General features: G+C 40.8%; 1 protein-coding gene across 2 annotated transcripts in view; it reads right to left on the bottom strand.

Moving 5' to 3' along the window:
* Positions 1 to 11,327, bottom strand: part of LOC112242871 (neuronal membrane glycoprotein M6-b) — a 62,986-nt gene extending 51,659 nt beyond the window's left edge. For both annotated transcript variants that reach the window (XM_042319966.1, XM_024410729.2), the window contains exon 1: positions 11,189 to 11,327. In XM_042319966.1, the coding sequence (XP_042175900.1) occupies positions 11,189 to 11,192 (4 nt within the window). In that variant the 5' untranslated portion in view covers positions 11,193 to 11,327. The remainder of the gene's footprint in view (positions 1 to 11,188) is intronic.
* Positions 11,328 to 15,379: the final 4,052 nt, after the last annotated feature.

Raw genomic sequence — 15,379 nt, 5'->3', positions numbered from 1 at the left:
AGTCCCCATGTGTAGGCAGTACAGTCCCATGTGTAGGCAGTACAGTCCCCATGTGTAGGCAGTACAGTCCCCATGTGTAGGCAGTACAGTCCCCATGTGTAGGCAGTACAGCCCCCATGTGTAGGCAGTACAGTCCCCATGTGTAGGCAGTACAGTCCCCATGTGTAGGCAGTACAGTCCCATGTGTAGGCAGTACAGTCCCAATATGTAGGCAGTACAGTCCCCATATGTAGGCAGTACAGTCCCCATGTGTAATATGGACAGAGGAAAGAGTGTATGAGAAGCTACATGGTGTCATGGACAATATGTTTCTCTCTAGTACTGTAGAGTCATAGGGCACTATAGTGACCCAGCAGATCCTAATGCACTACAGTGACCCAGCAGATCCTAATGCACTATAGTGACCCAGCAGCTCCTAATGCACTACAGTGGCCCAGCAGATCCTAATGCACCACAGTGACCCAGCAGATCCTAATGCACTACAGTGACCCAGCAGATCCTAATGCACTACAGTGACCCAGCAGATCCTAATGCACTACAGTGACTCAGCAGATCCTAATGCACTATAGTGACACAGCAGATCCTAATGCACTACAGTAACCCAGCAGATCCTAATGCACTACAGTGACCCAGCAGCACCTAATGCACTACAGTGACCCAGCAGATCCTAATGCACTACAGTGACCCAGCAGATCCTAATGCACTACAGTGACCCAGCAGATCCTAATGCACTACAGTGACCCAGCAGATCCTAATGCACTATAGTGACACAGCAGATCCTAATGCACTACAGTAACCCAGCAGATCCTAATGCACTACAGTGACCCAGCAGATCCTAATGCACTACAGTGACACAGCAGATTCTAATGCAATACAGTAACCCAGCAGATCCTAATGCACTACAGTGACCCAGCAGCACCTAATGCACTACAGTGGCCCAGCAGATCCTAATGCACTACAGTGACCCAGCAGATCCTAATGCACTACAGTGACCCAGCAGATCCTAATGCACTACAGTGGCCCAGTTATTCAAAGAGGCTGTGGATGTACATCATCAGTGTGTCTCTCTGAGGCTCTCTGTCCATTATTTTACCTAGGCCTTCTGGAAATGTTAGCGTGCAGAAACACACAACGCACTGACATAGAGTGTTTGTCCACAGACAGGGATGACAAATATCCCTTATCCTTTAACTGCAGCGGGCTAAATCAGGGTCACACCGAGTGATTCTTGGTAGTCTAAAACAAATCTACTTTGAAAAAATCTACACCTCACACATATGGTTATTGGCTTAAAAAAAGACACTTGTACCATGTCTGATATAGAGTTGAAATATATTCAATTTTGAGTTTTCTTCAATATTACACTTTATATACATCACAGAAAACTGAAATGTAACAAACTGTTTGAGATAGAAACAATGGATTTTATTCGTTTTTTATTCATTATGAAATTATGGAAAATATGAATAACATTCCACACGAGGCCAAAGAGCAGCGTTTTTGGTCATTGTGTCACGACTTCTGCCGAAGTTTGTGCCTCTCCTTGTTTCGGTCGGCGTTCGGCGGTCGACGTCACTGTTTTTCTAGCTGCCACCGATCGACGTTTCATTGTCCATTTGTTTTGTCTTGATTGTACACAGCTGGTTTCCATTACATTATTAGTTATTCCCTATTTAACCCTCTGATTCCCACATGGTTTTGTGCGTGTTTGTTCGCTGTTAAGTGTTCGCTATTTCTGTGAGCTGGAGTATTTTCCCTGCGTGGAATTATTTTTGTTGTTTATTCGAGTAAAGTAGTTTTTTTTAGTCAGTACTGCGTCCTGCGCCTGACTCCATCCTACCTGCTGCACATTGACACTTGCCACATTGATGGCAGGAAAGGGCTACCCCGTTAGCTAGGCTACTGTCAGTATACAGAGTATCAGAAGACACTTTGCCCACCATGGGTTTGATGATCTTATAAGGTACTTTGCATTATCATAATGCACATTATTTGAGTTAATAAAAAGGCTATGGTAAAAAAAAAGCTTTCGTAACTTTGTTACATAATGTTCAATAACAAAAGCTCAACAACAACAAAAAATCAGACCGACGAGGTCTTCAGTACGACTGACCATGTTAAACGGAACAAGTGTTCAGCTCCTAGCAAATCTGGAGGAGGAAGGCTGTAATCATTTACATATCCAGGACATTTTAAGGCTTTGAGATTCCATCCTGTTTCCAGCACCATGTGGCAATGTGACAACTCTCTAACAAGGGTGAATTCTGGAGGTCAGAGCATTGAACCACCCCCCCCTCCCACTGTGGGATGGTGAATAGGCCCTTAATAAAAGCGAGAGGGAGGGGCCAAGCATTCCCACTCAGGAACTTCTATTCCTGTCATTTAATTTCACAATACACAACGGTCCTCTTTGTGACCGTAGGAGGACTTATTAAACTCAACAAATTAACATGAGCGCTTAGACAGAGCCACAATGTTGGCGGTGGGCAATCAACCAGCCACACTGAAGACAGAGAGGACAAGAGAGGTGTGGATGTGTGGAGAGAATGAGCAGTGAAGAGGAGAGAAGCAAAAGAAGAGGAGTAGAGAACAGCAGGAGAGGTGGGAATGTGGAAAAGGAAAAGAGAGAGGTGGGGAGAGAATGAGAAAGGGATAAAATAGCAGTGGTCTTTTGGTTGGACTAAGTGGTTTCACCATAGAGCCGCTCAGATAGTCTGAGAGGATTTGTGGGACTCATCTGCCGTTTAATTGACAAAGAAGATTGGTCAGATCCTCTGCCAAATAGAGAGAGCACCAGAAATCGTTCAGATTGGATGACAAATAACGCATTAATATGGATATTAAGCGTATGTGACCCATGGCAGAAAGCTGGGAGTATGTCGCACGTAACTACTTCACAAAAGAGGCATTTGAACATAACATTTTTTTGTTTTTTCATCAAAATTATATATATTTTTCCTTCCGGAAATGCCTTATTGAACATGTAAACTTTCATGTGCCTTACTAACAAACATTTTTGTACACTGTAAATATAAATAAAATATGAAATCACGAAGGTGTTTAGACACTGAGAAAATACATAATTATGCCTAGCCATGATTAGTTCAGATAACGAGGGGGACATTCACGAGAAAGACAGTCCATTCTGTAACTCAAGGCTTCCCTGTCAAATACCATTTACATCTATTCAGCTGGTAATTATGAAGCTAAATGTTTGCTAAATCTAGCTAGTTATCTTGTGTCTGCATTGCCATTTTTGACCTGGAAGCAGGTTAAGTGTGTACAAGGCGTTTTAGTATAGGTGTAGTAGTCAAGGGGCAATAACAAGCTATAAGACATTAATTCATTCATGTTTTAACCTATTTTTCTGGAATTTGTCTTTCAGCATAAACCTGCTCTCTGCCTCCAGTACAAGGAGATGATGGAGGGCGAACAAGCAACACTTCACAAATGTTGTCTTTGTACTTTGAGCATTATTGCTTGGTATGCAAGGTTTTAATGTCTTGTCTAATTTTCTCTGCTTTCCTCCTTAACAGCTGTAGTTGTCTGGAGCCTGGTGTTGTTGTGGCCAAGGAGCTTTCACTCAGATGGAACCAGGTGTCAGCAGCTGTCCAATGTAGATGTCCTTCCTCCCAGAGATGTGAAAGCATCCCCTGGACTGGACACAACCCGGTAAGCATATATGTTTGAGAATATCAGACTTTTGCTGCTCCAAAGGGCAGGACATAAATATGCTCTCCAGCCAGATTCCGTTGTTCATATCATAACATGACCTGAACCAAAGTTACTCAAAGGATCTTATGATATAGGCCTAAGTCGAGATAGTGTTTTTACCCAAGTCTTTGTGTGTTTGTGTGTTTGAACTTTTTCCTAATTGTAGCCTACTACCTTCAGCACTTGAAGTTCATAAAGTATGTTATTGTTGAATTATTTTCTTTGTTTTTTAACCACTATCTCAGTGCTTTAGAACATGGCCACATGTGTTCCAATGTGAATTATTTAAGAGATGAGTGTGTCAAAGGCTATAGAGGGTGTGAACAATGCTAAATGGGGGTAAACAAAGAACAATGTTGTAGCTGTTCAATGTGAAATGTTAGCTTTATTATACAACAAAAGGCTATTTAATTCTGCAAATGGTTTGCCTAATGGGGTATCTTGGTGAGATAATGTTCAGAGAATCTATTTTGGCAATTTAGTGAAAGTATTAATTTTCTAAATATATGTTTCCCATGTGGAGCAAGTGTGAAAATCACAGCAAAAATGTTTAAATGCCTATTTCTCCTAAATGGGATTCTAAGTTTAGTAACTTTTAAAGCAGCATTACTTCCCCATGTTTCCTCCAACTGCAGGGAGCAAATGCCAAATGCCATTTTGAAGCTCCGAGTTTCTACTTTTATCCAATGAAAAAACTCAATTTCAAATGTTGGAACATAAGACCGAAAAGAGACGGTTTGTCACATATTTAATTAAACTCATGAATGCCACTGAAAATGTCTAAATAATCTTCTTTTTTTTAAACATGTTGGGCAGGCAAGAGGGGGCAATATTGTGATTAATGAAACTCCATAAACAAATGGTTGAGTGACTGAGTAAATGTGTAATTATCCTTTGTAACATTAGCCTTGCACCGGTGGTGGAACGACATAGGTCACATGTGAGAATTCCAGATATTTCAACAGCAAACAGGCACAACTGCATCTCTGCAGACTTCACACAAATATGCATTTTAAGTTATTTATGAGCTGTCCCCAGTTCCTGTTTTCATCATCTGGACTGGGCCTGGGACCAGCTGTGCTCTTCTAACAGGATTGGGTAAGTTACTATCTAAATGTAATCCGTTACAGTTACTAGTTACCTGTCCAAAATTGTAATCAGTAACGTAACTTTTGGACCCAAACTCAGTAATGTAATCTGATTACATTCAGCTACTTTTAGATGAATTTCCCCTTAAGAGGCATTAGAAGAAGACAAAAATGTATGTTTACCAATTGAACGACATCTATTGCAGGATACATCAATGTTAAAGTTTACATAGCTGGCCATATATGGATGTTATATTTTCATTTATGGGTTGGTTATATAGGCTTCTTCTAACCCATCGCTGTCTACTACATATAACAACACGATTAAATTATATCTTTACATTAATATATCTAATTTATAAGTCCAAAAATCCATGTAACAACTACAGATTGCCCCTTTAAGTGTATCAAAAGTGTGCAAGTTTGAGAATGTGTCCATTAGGTCTATGGATTACATTTTATATCAGCATGTATTAGATTGAGCAATAAAAGCCCCACTTATATTCAATAGGCTGGGATCCACACTATGCAGCTGTTATAAGAGCGCATTTTTCACTGGCTGTCCACTGGTTTCAAAAACAGTCATTGATAGGCAGCTTAAACTTATTGAATTCAACCATTATTGGGTTCAAATACACATCCTTTACATGTATCTCCCCAACCCTGCCTACACACACGACCTCTAACCGAGATCATCTTGAATCAACTAAGAGCATGGGAAACATTATCTCACCCTCTGTTATTGCTCAGGCATCGGTTGACAAGCCGTTGATTCAGAGAGTGAAAACACTCGCCCAGTGGCATGACGTTCACAGCTATGGAACATTTCCTCTCATTTCCTCCCCTTTCATCTCCTTTCTTCTCATTTCCTTTAATTTGATCTCCTTTCCTCTCATCTCCCTCTACTTTCCTCTCCTTTCCTCTCCTCTCCTCTCATTTCCTCTCCTTTCCCTCTCCTTTCCTCTCCTCTCCCTCTTACCTCTCCTTTCCTCTCATTTCCTCCCCTTTCCTCTCCTTTCCTCTCCTCTCATTTCCTCTCATTTCATATCCTTTCCTCTCATTTCCTTTAATTTTATCTCCTTTCATTTCCTCTCCTTTCCTCTCCTTTCCCTCTCCTTTCCTCTCCTCTCCCTCTCCTTTCCTCTCATTTCCTCTCCTTTCCTCTCCTTTCCCTCTCCTTTCCTCTCCTCTCCTTTCCTCTCCTTTCCCCTTGTCCAGCTTAGAATACAGGGTCACTGTGTATATACATTTCTAAATATAATCCATTACAGTTACTAGTTACCTGTCCAAAATTGTAATCAGTAACGTAACTTTTGGACCCAAACTCAGTAATGTAATCTGATTACATTCAGCTACTTTTAGATGAATTTCCCCTTAAGAGGCATTAGAAGAAGACAAAAATGTATGTTTACCAATTGAACGACATCTATTGCAGGATAAATCACTGTTAAAGTTTACATAGCTGGCCATATATGGATGTTATATTTTCATTTATGGGTTGGTTATGTAGGCTTCTTCTAACCCATCGCTGTCTACTACATATAACAACACGATTAAATTATATCTTTACATTAATATATCTAATTTATAAATCCAAAAATCCATGTAACAACTACAGATTGCCCCTTTAAGTGTATCAAAAGTGTGCAAGTTTGAGAATGTGTCCATTAGGTCTATGGATTACATTTTATATCAGCATGTATTAGATTGAGCAATAAAAGACCCACTTTTATTCCATAGGCTGGGATCCACACTATGCAGCTGTTATAAGAGCGCATTTTTCACTGGCTGTCCACTGGTTTAAAAAACAGTCATTGATAGGCAGCTTAATCCCCTCAATGTATGTTCCTCATATGTTTGGGAAAAACCGTTTCATTAGGCAGAGATGAACACAATGTATGTTCCTCAGATAAGTTTGGGAAAGACCGTTTGATTAGGCAGAGATGAACACAACGTATGTTTAGTGTATCAGTGCAGTGAAGAATGACGTTCTAAAATTACAGTCGATGGAGACATCAGCATTGGGATTTAGGGAGACGAGCAACGTTTCACACAAGTTGTCAAACATCACCAAGTTGTAGACCTTGAGTAATAGAGGCACACAAATCCGATGACAGACAACTGCACTCATTAGATGAGTCATGAAACGAGAGTTTCGAAAGTGGGTTAGCAATCAAGTGAATATTTATCTCTTTCTCAGATTACAGTCATAAACAATGGAGCTCCGTTTAGATCTCGAAGTTTAACGCCAGTTGTGAATCACTCTTTCCAGAGAACTATTGTGTTGAGTGCTGGCTGTAAACAACAGACAAAAACTGTTTTTTAAACTAAGGAGTTCAAGAGTTTCCATGCAGGATTTTTTTTCTTCTCTTTTTGGCTATCAATGTCTCACTCTAAAACTAACAGAGACGAGCTGTTCAGAGTCAAGTATGTCCATAATTAGTTTTATTTGATTAGCCTTTACTCCTGCAGTCACAAGACAGCCCTACATGTTAACCAGTATATACTTCAAAACTCACAAGCCTATTAATTTCTCTTTCATATTGACAATTGTCTCTATAAATTATAAATTGACAAGCTTGTGATTTTCCCCTTTTGGCATCTGCCACCTCTTTCCTTACAGAACCGCTATAAACCGGCGGTAGGTGCAGCAATGGCAGACAAATATTGATGCCACCTTTACTTTAAATAATGAAACAGCAAGTAGTCACTCCTAGATCCCTGTATTGAAGACAAAAATGACTTTCTCAACTGCTGTATATCATGAATGATCAGTTATCCTCTCTTTCTTAGATCATGATAATCTCCCAAGGGGCCATAGTTTAGATCATGCTAATTTCCCAAGGGGCCATAGTTTAGATCATGCTAATCTCCCAAGGGGCCATAGTTTAGATCATGCTAATTTCCCAATGGGACATAGTTTTAGATCATGCTAATCTCCCAAGGGGACATAGATTAGATCATGCTAATTTCCCAACGGGCCGTAGTTTAGATCATGCTAATTTCCCAAGGGGCCATAGTTTAGTGCTGCATGATTTCACAAGCTACTACTCAGGGCTGTTGACATGGAGGAGGTACATAGCAACGGAGGTCAGTGCTAAGTGGGCAGGTGAATGTCACCTGACTTTAGAGCTGAATAGAAGTTTGCAGAACATTGGGAACATCTAACTCCATGCTGAATCAAGTCTCACATCTAACTCCATGCTGAATCAAGTCTCACTTTGGGCTTCACAGGCCCCAGTCAGAGCCAAGATCCAGATCCTCCCACATCCTCAGTATATCCACTGGTATAGTACATATTTAACACCATAGACGCATGAGAGAAACAGTGGGGAATGTTTTAAATGTGACACCACCTCCAGGAGAAAGAGATGAGGGAATCAAATATACTGTAGACAGTTGTCAGTTATCTACAGTCGGATCTCTGAGAAGTATCATCTGTTCTCCATGGCTTCAAGTCATCCTGTTTATTTTGGGGTGTAGTCACCAGTACATGCCTGCATTCCTGATTTAATCTACAGCAGAGTCTTCAGTGTGTTTTCCTACAAAGCATGGAAAACAACAAGTATCCCTGAACAACCGTAAGACATTCTTTTCTTTCTATCTCAAGGCCATCAGACTGTTAAACAGCCACCACTAACATTGAGTGGCTACTGCCAACACACTGTCAATGACACTGACTCTACTCCAGCCACTTTAATCATGGGAATTGATGGGAAATGATGTAAATATATCACTAGCCACTTTAAACAATGCTACCTTATATAATGTTACTTACCCTACATTGTTCATCTCATATGCATACGTTGATACTGTACTCTATATCATCGACTGCATCCTTATGTAATACATGTATCACTAGCCACTTTAACTATGCCACTTGGTCTACATACTTATCTCATATGTATATACTGTACTCGATATCATCTACTGTATCTTGCCTATGCTGCTCTGTACCATCACTCATTCATATATCCTTATGTACATATTCTTTATCCCCTTACACTGTGTATGACAGTAGTTTTTTTTGGAATTGTTAGTTAGATTACTTGCTCGTTATTACTGCATTGTCGGAACTAGAAGCACAAGCATTTCGCTACACTCGCATTAACATCTGCTAACCATGTGTATGTGACAAATAAATTTGATTTTGATTTTGATTTGATTTACGCTGAAAGAAAACAGTTCAACCATCCAAACCACTTGAGAGATCCTTACGCTTGTTTGCTACTTTTCAGTGGTCATGATAGTCATCAACACATTACAGGCTGCTAGCTCACTTCTTATTAGTGGTTCTCGTGGTGACAGAGTTATATGGATGGCACACACCGCACCGAATGTCGGTCTGGCGTTTGTTCGGCGCAGTGTGTTTTAGGGTCCTCCCTGCCTGTGCACGTCTGACTGGCGACATTTTCGCACAAATCTACATGTAGAATCGGTTTGCACTCAGGTTGCAAATTACAGCTGGCACTCTGTTCAGAGGTGCTAAGTACCTTTGGCCGGCAAACGCTACCGGTGTGGACGCTACCGGTGTGCCCGTGCTCAACCAATACCTCATTACAAGAAGACCATCAGCAATCACTACTTCACTCAATGGAAGGTTGAAGTGGTTGAAGTGAATACAAATGGAATTACTCGTTCCCATGCCTCCTAGGGGACTTGTTGTCTTAAAGTCCTACTGAGAGGATTTGAATATGAACAGAGCCCGAGGCAGTGGACAATGCACATGGTCAGTTGTAATGCAGGCCAATATCCTCTTAGAGAGGGAGAGAGAGAGAGAGATACAGGATGAGGGGCTGCAATGTGTTATCTTACAGGGAGTCCGTCTACTCCGCAACTTTCAATTCAGTGAACTTCCCACTGCATCAACAGCCACTGAAGTCACACACAAAGGAGCGGGGCCAAATGTGGAGCACAATGAGTCCACTGTGGGAGCTTCAGAGGAAATGAATGAATGCTGTTGATACACATTCTCACACTGTCAGTGTTTTCACCTCCCAGTCCCTCCATAGCCTCAGCTGCACCATTGCAAATCAACAGGAGAGCTCCATTCCCTTGGTTTTCTTTTCTCAGAACCCATCTATCACTGTAAGAAGGAAGGCTCAGCTAACCCAGTCAAATACTATTGGTTACCACTGTGGTAGACTGAAAACAAAACAAAAAATGAGGCCTACCTTGGATAGGGTCAACAGTCTATTTCTGCATGAATGAGAATGATGCTACTCTTGTTAATGAAGGGCTGTGCATTATGATATTATGAACATAAAAGACTATGACTGCAGCTTTCCAGCTTAGACAACATGGGGGCGACTGAGAGTCCTCTATACTGTCTCTCCCATCTGGCACACAGTCTCTTACAGCCACAAAGCTCATAAGTCTGCTGGGAGCCTTTAAGAAGTATGTTGCTGAACCTGTGGCATTGGCGCCTAGCTAGCTCTCTCCTCCCAGGCATGCATCCCCAGGGTGGCTGGCAACACAGATGGACAACACTTGGGACTGAGTCAGAGAGCCCAGTGGGACACAGGATTTACACCCTAGTATAACTACTCCCAGTCCCAGTTCAGCCCTTCACATCGCATGGCACGACACAGCGTGACTTGCCCAGAGACTGAGACAAGGTGAAAATGATGGAGTCTATGGCCTCCAAGTTTGTTTTGATAACCAAATGACACAGAATAATGGATGTTTTTGTCTACAAACTAAAACTCATCCACTGTCTGCCCACATAACTCTGAAACGCATTAGTAACAGCTGTACTGAGTTGCATACACAGATGTCTTTAGCTGCAAAAAAACACCCTCAAATCATTCCATACGTCAGTCATCAATCTCACACTCTTCTATAGGCTTATTGGAGAATGCATTTGTCTGACCAATCAATAAACAATATCATGTTTCCATCAACACCAATCTACACAGGAACATTTAAGTTGTCATTATAAACATGGATTTGTGATCAATAAGCCAGTTAGTTAGAAGAAACAAAGAGCAGTATGTGGATTAATATACATATATTGGAGTTGACAACCCAAGTTACTATCATATATATATATATATATATAAACTTATACTGATAGTGACTTGGGTTGTCAACTCCTGTTGGAACTACTCTGCTGCGCTGACTCTATGGAAATCCTTTGAGATTGATCTCCCTCTTATCAAGTTGCACAAGTTGTTCAACTACTCTTTAATGCTGATAGCCTAGCAAACCCGGTCAGAATTAATTGGGTTGAAACGTATTGTAAACATGACAATTTAAGATGCGCTTTGCGCGGAGAAAGCTCAGTGGGGGGACCAAACAGAACAGGCATGGAACAAGTTGTAATTTTATAATGCAAGTTTTTAACTCAAACAGAAAAAGGAATTCATATTTAAATAGAAACGTACCCATTTTTGTTTCCCAGTTTCTGAAGATGAGGTGTCTGTTGAAAGTTCAGCTAACGGGCGATGTTGCGTCCGGAGATGCACAGCGAACGCCAGACTAGTCCACTGAGTTGCTGCTGCGCGTGGTCCCGTTTGGAGACAGGCTGACTGACGTCACCACCAGAGGATTGGTGTGTAGGATTGATTAGTTTAGTTTATTAGGATCTCCATTAGCTACTGCACATGCATAAGCTACTCTTCCTGGAGTTCACATAAAACAGTACTAGACAAGAACAATATAAGATATTACAAAACAAATAAATACAATATAAGTTATATATAGGAAAGACACCAAGAGACAACGAAAATAATATTTGCACACTATTCATATATACATATTAATATCCTTGTATACAGTATAGTTCAAATAGTTATTTAGAAAGAGTAGAGGATCTGTATTACAATATGTTTTTAGAGCCAGGACAGGACAGCACTATGTTCGGGCCCCTCACCTCGCCCCTCTTCAGAGGACAGAGAAGTTTGTTGGTCATTCAACCCTGGATACTTTATCTTGGTTTATGGCCTTTTATCTGCTGGTCCAGATAAAATGCCAATGCCTAAACTTAGACCAGTGCAGGTTTGCCTTTGCGAAGACAAGATCTGGGTTAATGTATCCACATAATAGAGCCCCACAGTGGAGCTGTCATAATACCCATAAAACCTAGTGGTCAAACAAGGAAATGATTCCAATCGTTTTTCCACCATTCATTTTTCCCATAGGGGATTTTAGAAACACTTAAAATAAGGGCTGTGTTTCATGTAGATTTACTCAGGTGTGATGTTTTGATTACCATGTAAATCTCTCTTGGACAAGGTGACTTTTATTAATATATATATTAGAAGGTAATACATTTGTAATCCCAATTAAAGTTATATAAAGTTATATAAAAAAATATATATATATATTTGTCTGGTGAGATTGGCTTAGCACTGCAGGGTAAGCCAAGGCTTATTCTCAATGCTGTAGTATCCTGTCTACCCCTGAAGCTCCCAGTAATCCAATGTTTTGGATAAGGTGTTATCATGTCAGCTGGGCTATCCTGTGCAAGAAAGTCAACAAGGACAAAGAACCAATGAGCATTCACCACAGATCATAGGTTAACCCCAGACCTGCAGCGTCAGTGAATCCAACCTGCTGTCCAATAACTCAATGTAGAAATCAAAGACAAAACATTAGAGGGCAATGGCTGTAGTCTCTAAGGATTGGAATCAATTTCTCCCACGGAAGTATCGCCGAAGATCCGAGTTGAAATAGCCTTGGTCATTTTCGATTGAGCTGACATATGCACAGTGAATGAAGTTTCCGCGAACGCGGGAACATGTGTGAATGAAGTTTCCGCGAACGCGGGAACATTGCCTTTAAATTTCAATCAAGCTACAACGTGTATCTTGCGCCATACTTCTGCAATACGGATTGAATTCCCAACTACATTCTATTACCTACCTTGTTTATTAATCTAATTCATCTTTTTAAAAGCGAATGGTCAGTGGTCCAGAATATAATTACAAATACTTTGTACACTGCAAATTGACCGCAATAAACCCAAACAGATATAGAATTTGACAAAAACATAATAATATCAAACCTAGATTACATTGAGAAACGATCACATCGTCTCTCTATTTAGTCAATGCAAGGAAATACTTAGGTACAGATTTCCTAAAATAAAATCCCTTGGAGCTAATTTCCTGGTGTTTTTACAGTTTCTGATTTTCGATAACAAAAAATAAATAATTGGTCAGAAAACTTATTGAAATCACCAGAGGGTCCAATTCGGCCTGTGGACCACCAGTTGGGGAACCATATCGTCCCCCTCAGACTCACCATCATTCCAGTCTCTCTGCTTCTCATTAAAGAGTGGAGAAACACACAATGCCAATCAGCATCGATCCAGTGCATTGGTATCCGGTATTCAAGGAGGCCACAGTGTTCTGCAGGCCCAGTCTTTTCACTGTCGGCCAAATGGCCAATTCTCAAAGGGCCACTTCATGGTCAAGCAGGGCTTCTACCCAACATGGCAAGGACAACACATAGAGAAGGGAAGCTTTCGGTACCACTACCAGTTATGTCTCACTGAGAGATAGAAGGAACATCTACTGTTCTTCACTATGGTCATGGAAATTCTTACATAGGGACACTCAAAGTCAATCTTAAATTAATCATAATTTATTTGTCAGCGTGCTGGAGAGGTTCCAACCATCTCAATGCACCGTAGTACACATTTCTGTCAGAAAACTCTCCCGGGGCTGTCCCAACAGTTGCCTTATATACCGCGATACAGAGGCATGTTATATTTGCATGATTTACCATAATTAATTAACAATTACCGGTTTGTTCTATTCATGTGACCAATACTGTTTCATAACATGTGATAGATCAACACCCCACGAGGCTTCTCCTCTCTAAACTGAGACTTTGAAACTGAGATATCTTTATTTTGTTCTCAAAACACGGTCATTCGTTCAAAAAAAAATGGTCTGGGCGTAATGCTAAATTGCAGCTACTGATAGGTGTGATTTGTACAGTCAGCCACTTGTGTGGACAAGGAAATTGGTTATTAGAACCGAACATGAATAGAACACAGAAATTAGTTATAAGAATAGCACAACATTTCCCTCACTCTATATATTGTGAAAAAGGGATTGATATGATATTTTGGAGTAGTTGCTGTTTTAAGAGTGAAGGCTTGACATCAGGCACATTTTTCCATTAACATCAAATCAAATCAAATGTATTTATATAGCCCTTCGTACATCAGCTGATATCTCAAAGTGCTGTACAGAAACCCAGCCTAAAACCCCAAACAGCAAGCAATGCAGGTGTAGAAGCACAGGATTGCAATGCGTAAAGAGTTCACTCATGAATCATGAGCAAAGCTTCTAGAACACAGTAGTATGTGAGTGACCCTCTCTTGTGGTTCAGTAGTATGTGAGTGACAGTCTGTTGTGTTCAGTAGTATGGGAGTCACCCTCGCATGGATAATGGCGCCGGAGGGTGTGGCAGCCATTTTACGGGCTAATAACCAACTGTGCTATTTTGTTTGTTATTTCACATTGTTTGTAACTCATTTTGTACATAATGTTGCTGCTACTGTCTCTTCTGATTAAAGAAGCAATAAAACTGGCCTTCTTTAGACTAGTTGAGTATCTGGTGCATCGGGATTTGTGGGTTCTCAACCCGCTTCATGAGATAGTCACCTGAAATGCATTTCAATTAACTGGTGTGCTTTCTTAAAAGCTAATTTGTGGAATTTCAAATCAAATCAAATCTTCAAATCAAATCAAATCAAATTTTATTTGTCACATACACATGGTTAGCAGATGTTAATGCGAGTGTAGCGAAATGCTTGTGCTTCTAGTTCCGACAATGCAGTAATAACGAACAAGTAATCTAACTAACAATTCCAAAAAAACTACTGTCTTATACACAGTGTAAGGGGATAAAGAATATGTACATAAGGATATATGAATGAGTGATGGTACAGAGCAGCATAGGCAAGATACAGTAGATGATATCGAGTACAGTATATACATATGAGATGAGTATGTAAACCAAGTGGCATAGTTAAAGTGGCTAGTGATACATGTATTACATAAGGATGCAGTCGATGATATAGAGTACAGTATCTACGTATGCATATGAGATGAATAATGTAGGGTAAGTAACATTATATAAGGTAGCATTGTTTAAAGTGGCTAGTGATATATTTACATAATTTCCCATCAATTCCCATTATTAAAGTGGCTGGAGTAGAGTCAGTGTCATTGACAGTGTGTTGGCAGTAGCCACTCAATGTTAGTGGTGGCTGTTTAACAGTCTGATGGCCTTGAGATAGAAGCTGTTTTTCAGTCTCTCGGTCCCAGCTTTGATGCACCTGTACTGACCTTGCCTTCTGGATGACAGCGGGGTGAACAGGCAGTGGCTCGGGTGGTTGATGTCCTTGATGATCTTTATGGCCTTCCTGTAGCATCGGGTGGTGTAGGTGTCCTGGAGGGCAGGTAGTTTGCCCCCGGTGATGCGTTGTGCAGACCTCACTACCCTCTGGAGAGCCTTACGGTTGAGGGCGGTGCAGTTGCCATACCAGGCGGTGATACAGCCCGCCAGGATGCTCTCGATTGTGCATCTGTAGAAGTTTGTGAGTGCTTTTGGTGACA

Source organism: Oncorhynchus tshawytscha, linkage group LG03 (assembly GCF_018296145.1).
Source record: "Oncorhynchus tshawytscha isolate Ot180627B linkage group LG03, Otsh_v2.0, whole genome shotgun sequence".
Classification (NCBI taxonomy): Eukaryota; Metazoa; Chordata; class Actinopteri; order Salmoniformes; family Salmonidae; genus Oncorhynchus; species Oncorhynchus tshawytscha.
This window is presented reverse-complemented; position numbering and strand designations above follow the sequence as displayed.